The sequence below is a fragment of the Struthio camelus genome, unplaced genomic scaffold (assembly GCF_040807025.1).
Source record: "Struthio camelus isolate bStrCam1 unplaced genomic scaffold, bStrCam1.hap1 HAP1_SCAFFOLD_279, whole genome shotgun sequence".
Taxonomy (NCBI): domain Eukaryota; kingdom Metazoa; phylum Chordata; class Aves; order Struthioniformes; family Struthionidae; genus Struthio; species Struthio camelus.
In genome coordinates this window covers 14,925-28,780 of record NW_027182698.1, presented here as the reverse complement: position 1 = coordinate 28,780, position 13,856 = coordinate 14,925, and the positions used below count along the sequence as shown (strand labels likewise).

The 13,856-nt window shown below is 45.7% G+C and overlaps 1 protein-coding gene across 1 annotated transcript; it reads right to left on the bottom strand.

Annotated features, from left to right (window-relative positions):
• Nucleotides 1-4: 4 nt before the first annotated feature.
• LOC138065176 (ubiquitin conjugation factor E4 A-like) lies at nucleotides 5-12,806 on the bottom strand (the record flags this gene model as incomplete). The annotated part of the gene is made up of 15 exons (XM_068929395.1): nucleotides 12,729-12,806; nucleotides 12,420-12,578; nucleotides 11,870-12,046; nucleotides 10,603-10,715; nucleotides 9,276-9,428; nucleotides 8,972-9,131; nucleotides 8,305-8,507; nucleotides 7,556-7,747; nucleotides 6,233-6,566; nucleotides 5,836-5,962; nucleotides 4,320-4,627; nucleotides 3,273-3,405; nucleotides 1,238-1,425; nucleotides 200-300; nucleotides 5-79 (listed from the first exon to the last, which is right to left on the bottom strand). Coding segments are annotated over exons 2-15 (2,385 nt in total), but the record flags the coding sequence as incomplete, so codon positions are not given.
• Nucleotides 12,807-13,856: the final 1,050 nt, after the last annotated feature.

Genomic DNA, 13,856 nt, shown 5'->3' with positions numbered 1-13,856 from the left:
TCATGAGCAAATTAAGGAAACGCAAGAAGAGAGGGGGATTCATTGCCTCGAGGTTCTCTGAGGCATAATCAGCCAAAACCTACGTGTAATAACAAAAAGAAAGCAGTTAATATTCTTTCACAGTCCAATCTGCAGGACAAACCCAAATACTCCAAAAAGACCTACATATGCATATTTATAGATACACCTCCTGCCTTACCTTTATGCTCTGCCGGTATGAATCTGTGCCCCACATGTATCTCAGGATGGGATACATTGGACGGCGGTAGTTAAATTTCTGTTCAAACTGATGTGGGTCACCTAGACGTAAGCAAAAGCAAGAGAGCATCTCAAGTCAGCGGTGGGCACAGGCAGGGATTTTTGATTCCTTCTCAGAAGTTTGCTTAGCACTATACTGGGAGCAGGCCACATTTCCTTCAGAAAACTAAAAAACTGACTTACCAATGCAGTTCAATACTGAACGCATCAACTCCCAGCGAGCAGCCAGCTAGAAGTGCAATTTCACTGCCCCTTTTCTAAACAAAAGGCTTCATCAGTTCATATTAAATGTGACTAGTCACTGATGCAACTAGGCCTGCATTAAACAGCAAGAATGCAAGAAAAGCAAGTCCTATGGAACAAGTGCCAGGCTGCAAAGGCAGGGGAGGCCACTAGGGGCCGGTAGGCTGAGGCCTAGAATACTACAGCAGCAGCCTGCTTGCCAACAGACATGTGAGAAGAGCAGCACCTCCGGCTCTTTAGCAATGCTCTGGTTCCAAAGAAAAGGAAGTGCAAATTCTATGTAGTATGTAGGACTAGAATAAAACAAATCAGTCCTGCAGAAACCCCTGGGAAGAAGGATGACAATCTGAGCTACATATATGCATTCCCTTTAACTCTATTTCCTGTTGCTCTCATGGGATTATAGAACCTGCTCCTGGAGAAGTCGGTGAAAATTTGTCACTGATTTCAAAGCAGTACACAAGGTCCCACAGTAGAAAAGTACGACTAAGTATCCATTATACGCGTTGCTAAGCTGAAAAGCTTGAACTCTCAAAGGTTACGTTTTATAGTTAGGGTGTAGTTCTGCACAAGTCAGAAGTTTGCTTTTGCTGGACTGCTCTCTGCCTAAAATGGTCTAGCAGTTTAATGAAGCACAAATGGATTTGTTCGTTTTCACTGAAGTACTTCAAAACCTGGAGCTATTCCCCCTACAGATTCTACAGGATGAAGACAATCCCTTCCCTTTCACGCTTACCTGTAAACTCAATATCCACAAAGACCTTGATAAGGGCCTCAGCAAGATAGGCCGCATTTTGGTAAGAGCAGAATACTCGTTTGCGATGGAACACGCTGGAGACGAGTGGATTCTGGATCTGATCTAAATGAGGCATCACAGCTTCTAGCACTTCTGCCAGCTTGGCTCGCAGATGAGGGTTTTTCATTCTTCAAGAGAAAAAAATCAAATATATCCAACATGGCATGAGAGACAAGTGCGGTTTAGTTCAAAAAACACTCCAAGGGTCATGTCTATCTGTACAAGACTGGCCAATCATTGCATACCATTTGTAAAACTACCACTGGGACTTAGTCATTACTCTCAATAGTTGAACCACAGGGAAAATGCGTTCAACCAATACTTGTGGTTAAATCTCAGGAAGACAGGCCAAAAGGAGATGGGAACTTTAAAGCTTCTGCTTTCATCCCTTCCAAAACAGCGTTCTGGTAATGCATACTACTAGCAATCCATTCTTGCTTGTCAGCCGTAGCTTTTCTGAACAAACCTGCTTTTGCCATCCCAACTCTTTACTTATTGTCCAATGACTTGTTTCTTACTTATTCTGCAGGTCTAAAGTCCTTTGCCCGCTGAGCATGTTTTCCAGTACATGGCAAAATACTGAGCGAGGTTACAGCGTAAGTCTCTTCTGTGCTGCACAGGTGGGGCACAAGCTGAACAAGCTGCCCAAGATCATGCTGTAGGTTACTGCCAAGAAGGACTAGAACTTGGATCTCCCAGGGCTCAGCTCAGCTATAGGGGGAACAGTGTATCTGCAAATAGTTCTCCACTAAGGGAAATCTCCATCTGCTCCAAGCACTTCTTTGAGTTCAGTGTATTTACACTACAAATATAAACAAATATTAACCAACAGAAATTTAGCGTATGCAGTGATGTTTTAGCAAGAGGATCAATACCCCTATTCACTTTTGTTCAGTGCTTCATTACCACGGTGGAGTCATAGAGATACTCAAAACACATCAATAGCGACAACTTCCTTTTAACTACTAGCAAAATACACAGCTCCAACAAAGGACTCCCTCATATCAGACAGGAGCACAAATTTAAAGATGCAGAGGTTCTGCTGGGAGGAATGTCTTATGTTCCACACATGGAGCAACTAAAACTCCTGCTTGACGTGATTTGCAATTGCAGGTACTTGTTTCTTAGAAAAACAAAGCTCTGTTTCTCACAGGCCAATCAGGAATGCTTTACAGTTGTCTTTACTTACAGCAAAGGATCAATATGATTTCCCTCTTGGAAAACAGAATTGTTTCTGAATTTTTTTCAGACTGACCCTTACAAGCAAGATTATTAATGAATTACTGAAGGATGCACAATCCTTCCAAAATCTGTTTTTTTGTAAGTATAACCCCCTAATCCACAGCCAAATGACCATAAGCTGCATGGGAAAGAAAAACCATCCATTCTACACCATACTTGTTTGTTCCCTTGCGTAAAAGCACCATGGTAAGTAGCAGAACAAAAAGATTGTCATGTATGCTTTAGATTGAAATCTCTATCTGATGCATACTCCTACTCACTGCTGCAGCCAGACACGTACTCTTGAGAGAGAAGACTACCAGGGTACTAAAATACAGGGTAACTTCCTCAAGAGGAGATGTGTTAAACTCTAGACAACATTTAGAGACACGTCGCAGCTTCTTTTTGTAGGGAACTGCAAAGACGATCAACGAGCAGCAGTTACTGGACTGGCAACGGCCATACATTCGTCACTGTTAGCGTTCATTAACACCTGGTTAGGCTCCTGCATAATAAGACTAACAAGTATTTAAACACTGAATCCCATTTGTGCCTCATGTGAAGTGCAAGCCCTTCAGGTAAAGTTTCTTGTTTATTATGCCTCCTGTGGGCAGGATTTTACCTTTCCAGTGAGATCAACCAAGTCACAAATGTCTAAACCAAACCTCAAGATGCCTCTGACAATCTCCTCTTGCTTCTTTCTTCTGGGTGCCTTGCAGATAAGCATAAAGGGCTTCCCTTGAGCTGTACATACCTCTCTACATCACCCATGAAAACAGTAACAAAGTGAAGGACATGCTCCAGAGAATCAGCAGAAGTCTCTAAGATGTCATCAGCAAAACGGCGCAGGAAAATGAAGAAGTCGCCCAAATTATCAGCAAAGAATTCTGTGAACAGAGATTACATGTTAGTTCTTCTGCAGGAAGTTCGTTTAGTTTCTTTAGTTCGTTTTCTAGCCATCCTTGTACACTGACATCACCCCTCCTGGATTCCAGTTAAAGTTTCTAGACCTAACTGTTTGTATTAGAAAACCACAAACGTGAAGGACACCCAACCTGCTGGGTTCTATAACGCACTGGATTCACCTCATCTGTCTCAGTAGTAGTAGTCATTTACAGGGTGAAACTCAGCAGCTGTCTGCTGATAATATGCATTGTCAAACAGAAAAGCTCCAGGGAAGAGACTCTCCAGATGACTGAAAGCACAAGGAAAATTTCATAAATGGGGAGAGCAGTAAATCAATACAGTACTTGACCGAACTTAGCAACTCAGCCATCAGCAGGATCTTCTGAAGGTCAGCAGCAAATAATATCCTAAGTATGTCCCCTCAAAAAGCCCAAAACTTTAAAAAGATAGTGATCCTCTTCAACGGCAATGTTCTGTGCAAAGAAAAACGTTATAAACTGTTGCAGTGTATCCTGCCCTGGAGGGGAAAAACAAACACAACTACTTGCTTGGACAGTTCTCTTTCAGTATTCATCCATACGGTACCAGGCTTAGCTTGTAAGATGAACTTAGAAGCCTCTGCTCTCTCTTCGGAGCTTACTACCTTGTTGTTGACGTTTCTGGAGTTGTGACCTTCACGACACTTCCCCACACATACTACACTTCTTTTCAAAGATACCGTGTCCTTTAAACATTTAACTCAAGAGAAAACCCATGAGCTTTGAACATCTTAACGAATCAAGCCACATATATGCCCAAGTATTCTAAACAGAGTATTACTTAAGTTACTTAATACTTGGGAAACTTATCTGCAGTAGCCACAAACAAAGATGACCAGCAGGACAAACCGTTTCACCTGGTACATAAGCCAATGCACTGTTTTCCACCCCCGGCAATGGGAACGTCAGCTCTAGAGGCTCAGTCCCTTGGTTTCCTACAGCCAGCTGGACCAAGAGACCTGCCATGGACACCTGCAGATTCAGGCAGTTCTGTAACATCTGTGGCTCTGTCATCGCTGTCTTCGTGGAGAGATAGATGGTCATCAGGCGTTCAAACTGTTCCCTGAGACTGTCAGCAGCAGGGCTAGAACTCTGCTGAGCTTCTCGCCACGCTACTTGCAGGCGGTGAAGGCTTTGGTTTATCTTTACCATCTGGTCATGCAACCTACCCAGAAACAAGGCGGTGAGGAGATCAGGTAAGATACAAATAGGTTTAGTACAGACTGCCTAAGCAATAAGTTAGATAGCCCAAACTTTTACCCTGCTTGAGAGGACTGTTCTCTGCAAGTGGCAGAACAAAACTCGGCACGGTGTCAGCTTTACCAGTTGTGCTGCTTCCCTCTGTATAAGCAGCAGGGAGATCGCAACATAGCAAGTGTCCTTTGCTTCTACTATACTCAAACTATTTCCTGTGAATAATCTGTCCTGGTTGCCAGCAATAGAAAGCCTTTACAGAAAGGCAAGCCAGGGTTTGGGAAGAGGCTATATCCTACTGAGGCACCAGAGAGGTCAGCAAAAAGAAATCTGGTAAGCCAGTGACACCTATGAAGCACTTCGGAGGTCCGCATGACTAGCGGCTGTAAACTTTGTTAGATTACCAAGGTCAGGGATTCTGTATGCCTGAGAGATGCCTGTGAGGTGACATTTTCAGTTTCCCAGCAACAAGCCACTTGCATAACTTTTTCATCTATTTCTATATTTAGATAATAAACCAGAAGGAGACTAGGCTTGGATCAGTGGTGACCTCATAGTATCCAGGCAACGACTTGCCGAGGGAGAGGCTAAGAAAAATAGTGCTTTCTGGTGCCCAGAAAATCACTTCCTAGAAACAGACAGTTACTTCACATTTCTGCTGAAAATAAATTCCATTTAGTGGGGTTCAAATAACCACACAAGGCAGGTATTCTGCCACTGAGATGCTTTCTAGGATATAAGCAAGACAAAGACCTGTTCTCCCTGAGAATAGATCACAGAGGTTGAACGATTCACGGCAATCCAGCACTTCAGCTATTCAGATTCCATAAATAACGTGACATTCTCAAGACTGCTAGCTTTCACAGTGAACACAAGTGAACAGCATTTGAGAAATGAGGCAGCTTGGGGCTAATCAAAAACGCACACTGAAAAGTATCTGGCAACTCAAGTGGCATACGCTACAGTTCTGAATATTTTTAAAAATTTGAGTCGTCATACTTGGATACAAGACAGCACTGGGATCAATCTTACCTACAGCTTGAGCATTCACCTTGAGAATATCAGATGCTATCTGAGCCCAAACACAAATCCTCTCACAGTCTGCACGTGGCAATGACATCTTATACATTCTCAGGTCAACTTGTTAAGAACAGACTCACGCAGCTACAAAACAGTTACCTGTGAAATCCTAAGTGAAGGGTGTATTGTGTTAGGACCAGGTTTTCTGTTACCAGATTGTAGCTGTTCGCAAACTCTGGCTCTTGCTCAGTCTGAGCAGGTATCAAACAAGTTTCTTTTTCCAAACCTAGAATTGAAAGCATCACTGCATTAAGTCCTAATCAAAAGTAGGAGTAGGAGAAGAGGACTGAAGAAAGCACAAGTTCTGCTAAAAATATGGAATGACTGATGCTGATGTTTTGTTTGTTCTCAGCTTTTCCTTTGCTCCTCTCTAATTACTTATTTAGCTCTCCCTTTGCAGGTGTACAGTGTGAGTGTACTACTGGGAGAGGGAAGGAACCAAAGAGGAGCCCAAGGAGCTGCCCTTGGTAAATCATTGCTCAAGTTTCCAGCATACCTTTCATATGTACGTTCTTACTCCTCCTCTCCTCTTCGTTCAGCTCCTTCAGGGCACAGTACGTAGGGTTAAATGTAAGCAACCTTGGAGATTTTGGTTTGCAGAAGGGCTGACACAGCTTCAGGAGGGCAGCTCCCAAATTCAGGAAGAAGGCATCTGAGGCATACATCTGGAAGAAGATCTCTGGCATCTGATTAGCCCAAATTTTGGTACGACCTGCATTAGCATGGAGACAGTTTCCCAGCCAGGACAGAATCCTGTGCTTGGTCTCTGGAGACAACTGCAATAGGTTTTTCAGCAGCTGGTAGATCTTCTCGTGGAACTGGGCCATAAACTGTTAGAGGGAACAGAAGGTGGCTGAAGGAGTCACTGTTGAAAAGGGCTCATTTTGCATGTTCTGTCATTTGAAGACATTAGTGCTTTCAAAGTTGGCCTGAGTCCAGACTGCATCCTATTCTTAAAGGGCAGGATTTTCAAAGCAAATTAGGGCCAGGACACCTCTAACAGTCGCCTGTCAGACAGTGGGATGAACAGGTCAAATCCTGAGGCCAGTAAAGAATAATTAGGGACACACTCAAAAACATAGTCAAGAAAGAGCAAGCTGTTTCCATGAGGAGTAAAAACAAAATCCTTTACACATTTTTGAAAGAAAGAATGACCCTGGAAGAACGCATGACTAGGAACCCAATTCTCTATGACTAATTTGTGCACACAAGTTTATTCCCCTGGAGAATGAGGATTACATTTCCTATTTTGTGATGCTTAACTTCCGAAATATTCTTTAAGATCCTCCTAGCACCATCCACCTAAGGAGGGAAGCTATTTACTTTCATAATTAGAGAAAATATTGCCCGTCACTTGCTCTGCTTGCAAGTCAATTCTGTTTGAAGCAAAGGACAGTTACTGAAAACTATTGTACATGTGACTACGACATGTGATGTAGATTACCTTCATATAGCATCCTGTTAAGTTAGGTTAAGTTGGTATCCATTCTACAAGTACCTAGTTCTTTTCATAAAGCTCAGAAAACTATTACAATAAAATACAAGTTGCTCCTAAGCAACACCTTTCACATAGCAGCAAAAAAACGTCTGATCAACACGGAGTTTGGCTCACAACATCCTGATGAAGCAGGCAACGCTATTCTTATTTTAGAGATGGAGAATCCACAGCTCAAAGCAGTTCTGTAACCTACTCAGCTACAAACTAGACTATTAAAGAGCCAGTAGTTAGAACACATCTCCTGAAATGAGGTCTTCTAACTTAAACCTTCAAGAGAAAAGGGGTCAGTAAAACACATTAGGAAGCAGTATTGTTACCCACCTGATGGATATTGGACTCCTGAACTTTGATCTCTTGTGGACTGGATCGAGATGGATTCAGAAAATAGCCATGATTCTCTACTACACCGGGAGTCTTTAACAAGCAGGAGATATTTAAAACGGCACCTAACAAAGTCTTCTGGTACATCTGTCCATTACTAGGATCCTTGGGCTGAATATAGTCTGCAAAAACCTAGGGAACACAGATGACGGACATGCTGACACTTACATTAAAAAAAACCTCTCTCAAAAAAAATAGACCTTATGGCTTTGGGACAGGTTACCAGAAACTAGAACAAAACTGGAAGGAAGAGTGTAGCAAGTTGCTAAATTCTAGTTTTGGTTTGACCTAAACAGATTAGGTCCTATAGATGTATCCCTACAAGTAGGATCTGTGAATAGTGCGTATCCCATTCTAAAGAGAATATACATTTATATGAATAAAAACAGCATCAGAAGCAGCTAGTCTGCCATTGACAAGTGAAAAACAAAGGAAACGTCGCTGGCTGCTGAACACGTACACGCTACATGTATACTAGAAACGCCTGCCTGTAGGACTACCATCTGGTTTTCTGATGCCATACCCAAACTATGTTTCCCCTCTTCTACTTCTTGTCTTTTGGGATGATGCTAGGGAAGCACTAACTGAACAATACTAAGATAGTACTATTGCAACTTGCAACTGCTTGGGTTTCTCTGTGATAAAATAGACCAAAAAGTAACAGTTCTCTGTAACGCTAAGAAACATACCTTTGCTATATCTTTCTGCTTTGTGAAATAGAGAAGCATATCCAGATAAGTGTACAGCAGGATCTGACACAGGTCTAGGTCTTTGATTCTACCCAGCAAAATATCAAACACTGGAATCATGACTTCCCCAAATGTCCGTACTTCCTCATCCACTGTTAAGGCTTCTACGACCTCCTCCAGAAACTCAGTCATGTCTTCAAAATCTAGCAAGAGAAACAAGGCTATTACTTACAGTACCCAATAGAGCCAAACTTCACTGTATACGTACTGCTACCTAAATAGAGGGCTCCCCTTTGATTTTTGTTTAAACAATGAAAGAAGCCAAATCTTCACCTAAGTCCACAACATTCTTCCTGCAAGCTTTAACAAGCTTAAGATCTTATCTGCTATGCTTATGAAGACAAGAAGTGATATATCTTATCTACAGTGGGTCTAGATATTTCTGGAGTAGCTCTGTAAACACCAAGCTTCTGTTACTCTTTAGTCACTTCTTCCTCAACGGAGACAGGTGATCTCCCTGTCATCTAGACTGAGAATTCTAAGCCGTAAAAAGGGCTTAATGCATTTGTTTTAGAAAAATGCAACTAGAACAACAAAGTAAATTCACAACAGTAGTGGTCACCTTAGGGCACTGAGTAAGCCATCAACTGAATTCAGTCAAACTTACGTGCACCTCTCAATGCTTCCAGCATCAGGTCCACCAGCTGTTCATACACGTTCTGGTTGACGTAAATCTCGGGGGTAAGAAGAACAGTGCGAGCGTTTGACACTGTCAGATTTCGGCAGCGTACTGCAAAGGGCAGCAAGTTCTCTGGAACCTTGGTTATCTGCACAGAAAGAACAAGACCGATTTGTCTCCTGATGTGGCAACCACTTATATCTACTTCTTGCCATCGATTTGCCAACTTGGTCATCTCAGACCCCAAAACAAACTGTAGCAAAGTCACCTTTTTTCATTAATTTCTCCCTACCTCTTCTTTTGCTCTCTGGAAGCAGGCATAGAGGTAGCGTAGAATCTGTTTCTCTCCCGCATCCCTGTCTGCGGAGAGGTTCTGTGTGCTAACAGACGTCATGTAAATTAGGTGATTTCCAGGCTCCTGTAGCAGTAAGCGTGTGAACAGTGCCTAGACACAAGCAAAAATAACGGAGAATAAAACAGTCCCAGTAAATAGGAAATTGCTTAAGAAAAAAGCAGCTCCCTATCATCACAGGCTAAATTGTTCCTGCCTAGAATAACTCTTCATACCTTATTAAGCCACTTAAGAGGGCTAGACTAAGACTCCTCAGACTTACTCATTTGCTGAACTAACAATTTCTCCAGCCACCTTTAAGAGTGACAGCAGTTCTTCTAACTGGAAATTACTTTCACCAAACAATCATCAGAAACTGCTCTGACATCTCTGCACAGGTGAAACTGAACGCATGCATGAACACTGATCACAAAGTTCTGCGCAGTGGCATAACAGACAGCCCGTTGCTCCAGTATCACTGACATGACTGTTCGGCTCCCACTACGACACACAAATGTTCTCTCATGCCCCCATCCAGGTTATGATGTTTTCTTCCCCCTCCATCCCCAGCTGTTTTGTACATTTCCCCTCCACCCCTCTCCAAGATGGGGATACAATTTCTGCAGCTACTAGAAGGGAAAAGAATAAGCTAATTCTAAAACTTTCTAAATTTCTTACTTCCAGAACCTGTGGCTATTTCTAGCAAAGCTGCAACTTTTAACAAAGCTGCAGTTCTATACCGCACTATTCAAGATACATTATGTATGCTTTGGAAGGAAAAAGAACCTGTAAGTACTGTTGCCAAAGTAATCTGACCATCCGAAAACCTTGTTTTTCCATTTTGCTCAAACTGAGATGTTCCTTCTCATGGTGCAGTAACTGCAGTTACCGCCCATTCAAAACAAAAATAAACCGGCACAGAATTTTGCTGTTCTCATTTGACAGAAGTCACCATTCTGCTAGATGTATGCAGCCTACAGCTCTCTACAATGCTGCTCCAAAACAGATTATTAAGGGGCAACCAACTGTTAGTAAGACTAAGCAAAGAGCTGAGCAAGCTTTTTTTTTTTTTATTTTTTAAACAGAGCATGCATGAGCGAAGCTCTCCTTGCCTGTCGTTAATGCTTTATGACAATCTCTCAAACAGAATATATTAAATTCCCCATTTAGAACTAAGATTTTTGAAAAGGTTCTGCCAGCAGGTATTAGAGTATCATTCATAGCATCTACCTTAGCTCTGTTCTGAGAGTCAATCAATCTGAAAGACAAACACAACGTGCAATAGTACCTGTTCAACGTTTTCCATGTCAAGCCAGTCTTGGTCATCGAGATCTGCAGCCATTTCTTCCAAATACACACAACGAACTGGAATTCCATTTCCACTCTTCATACTGGGATCACCTATGAAAAAGTAAAATCAAACCCATTTTACTCAAACTGACACAGAACACGCACGATACTGCCTGTTACACAGAGGTGCCTGCTACAAGCAACTGTAGGAAAGCATTTGCTTTCTCCCAGCTTTTCAGTTCAGTTTCAGATAGACCTGACAAACTTCTCAGATGCTTTCTGCACTGACCCTTAAAACAGGTTTCACTCTGGAGTTTAACAAGATAATTTTCTTTTAGGAAGCGCAGAAAAACATGCTATAAGATATTAGAGCTCATGCTGACATCCAGTTATAAGAATCAATTTTAAGGAAAAAAAGTACCTCTAGTTGGATGTCAGCAAGACCCCAGCCTCTAAGGTAAGTTTTTACAGTCCAAATCCTTACCCTGAAGAGTCTTATTTGGCAAGAAGAGCATGAGCTCTTTAGCATTCTGGTACCAGAGGTGCCATCCAGGTGTCATTTTAGAGAGACTCGGGATGACACTTCTGTTTCGCCACATGCCGCCAGAAGACATTCAGAGGTGCTAACTCTTGTGGGGTTTTTTTTATTTAGGAGGATAGCAACAGGCTATCCTCCTAATAGGAGGCTTTCTTTCTTTATTTTTTCAAGCAGTTTTGCAATATGATTCTCTCTGATTCTTATAAATGAACTTTTGACTGATCATTAGAAGTGAAAGGCAAATGCACAAGCCCCCATGACGGCCTTCCAAAAACAAGGTATGAATTAGCTGTGTGGTCCTAGGACCAGATTTTCTCCGCTTAACATCTTCTGCAGGTTTTTTTCACGATACCATAAACACAACAAAACAAGTGTTAGGGCTTTAACGCAGGGCCCGTGCCTTCTGGTGCTTGCCCAAGTGGCGGCACACAAGTGCCAAGTTTTCTCAGACAGTCAAGTTTTCTCAGACAGCCATTTGCTATTGCAAAGTAAATAGTAGTAATAATAGAAAAACAACACAGCACATCCACAAAAGAGCACTGGATTCTGCAGTCACACACACCTGGCAGCAGTCTTTAGATTTAAACTCTACCCAGAAGAACCAAGCTTGCCTCAGACCGTAATGCGCACCCATAACTAATCCCAGGGCTGAGCTACTGCATTCGCCAAGTGACGGTCAAACCCCCGGCATTCTGGTAACAAGAGTCTTCAGCGCATGAGCACTCACTGTTGTCAAGAGTGATGAGAAAGATCCTCTGAATCATGTGATTGATGTTGAGCTGTTCACACAGCTCCCGCTGGGAGCGGAAGGAGCGGCTGATCTCGGCCACAGAATAGTCACAGTCATCCAGACTTTCGGATACGCTGTTATCTGAGTCATCTTGGCTGACTGAAGTTTCATCCCCTGGAAAAGAAAGCTCTTAAGCTCCCCGCCGACAACAGATGAGGCAAAAGCTCGGTCCCTGCAGGAACGGAAGGTGCCAACGCGAGAGCTCGGTGATTTCAGCAGGGCGCTCTCAAGCGACCTGCTCGAATCTCTCCCGTCTTCACCCCCGGTGATTTCAGGCCGGCGCGAAAGATCCTTACCAGCCAGGAGCCGTGGCTCTGCCTAGGCTAAAGGCCTGCCTGCCTGCCTGGCCTACCGGCTCCTCCTTGGTACCGGGCGTCCGCCCGGTAAGGCCGCCTGCGCGCGGGCCGCATGGATGGCGGCGGAGCACCGCCAGGCGGCGGGCGAGGCCCGGCGCCGGGGCCCGGCTGCGGCTGCGCGCCCCGCTGACCTGTGAGCTGTCGCAGCTGCTGCTTCTGGACGGCGGCGAACTGCTTGGCGTCCGCCACGGAGCTGAAGAGGGCGGCGAAGGGGTTGCTGGAGATGCTGTTGTTGTTCTCCTGGTCGGTCATCTCCCCTCAGCGCCGCGCCATGCGGGCCCGCGCCGCGGCTGCGGAGAGAGCGCCGGTCAGCCCGCGCACCCACGGCCCCGCCGCGCCGCGGTCCCCGCCGCCGCTCCGCTCGCAGGGCGCCGCCGGAGCACGGAGCGGCCGCCCGGGGCGGGCGGGCGCCGGCCGCGCCGGGGCCGCGCGCCGCTTACCGGGCCCGGCGCGCTCACCTCCCTCCTCCGCCCGGCTACGCCGTGCGTCACCGCGCCGCCATACGTCATCGCTCCGCGCCGGAAGTCGGCTGCCGACGAGGCGGGCGCTTTTGAGTGGCGTGCGCGGCCGGGGGCGGGGCCAGAGCCGGGCGCGGCGGGCGGTGGCGCCCCCTGGCGGCGCGGCGGGGCATCGGCGGCGGGCGGGGCCGCCGGGCCGCCAGGGGGCGCCAGGGTGACAAGGACAGGCGGCGCGCCCCGCTCTGCGCGCGCGGGTCTCGGCGTCCAGGCGCTGGGGGGCGGCGCGCAGCGCCCCGCGGGCCAGCGGGCGGGAGGGAGAGCGGCGCGGGTAGCGGGCACACAGCCCTGCCTGCCGGCGGGCGGGCGGGCGGGTATGCACGCGTGCATAGACATATACACACACACGCGTACACGTGCATGCATATATGTATGCACACATCCTCACATGTACGTGTTCACATATAAAAACAGCTCCAGCTGTATAACTGTGTGTGTGTGTATATATAGATAACCATACATAAAAACAGTGCACAAGGAAGCATGCATATAAAAGTGCAGATATGCAAGTGCATACACGCACATACAGCTCATGCTGTCCATGCACACAGACTAACCAAAGTCGGCACACACGCGCTATATACACTGCCAATATGGGTGCACAAACACTTTTTTTTTTTAAAGCACAAAACACAAAGCATTCCTGACATGAAGAGCAAAATAAGACGGCGTTGCACCACATCAAAAAAGCAGCCCCCATGCATAGCGATGTTGGGGGTTGTTTGCTGCTGTGTAACTGACCCCGACCGCGCCACAGCCACAGGCCCAGGCTGGTGGCACTGGGCAGTGCAGCCCAAACGGGGCCTCGAGGGCCCTTGACCCGCGGCGAGCGGAGCCTGGGGAGGACTGGCTGCAACGGCGGGCAGGGGGCTACTGGGCGTGTGTGTGTGTGTGTGTGTGTGTGTGTGTGTGTGTGTGTGTGTGTGTGTGTGTGTGTGTGTGTGCGCGCGCGCGCGCGCGCGTGTGTGTGTGTGTGTGTGTGTGTGTGTGTGCGCGCGCGTGTGTGTGTGCGTGCGCGCGTGTGTGTATATACTGCCATGACACCCACCACAC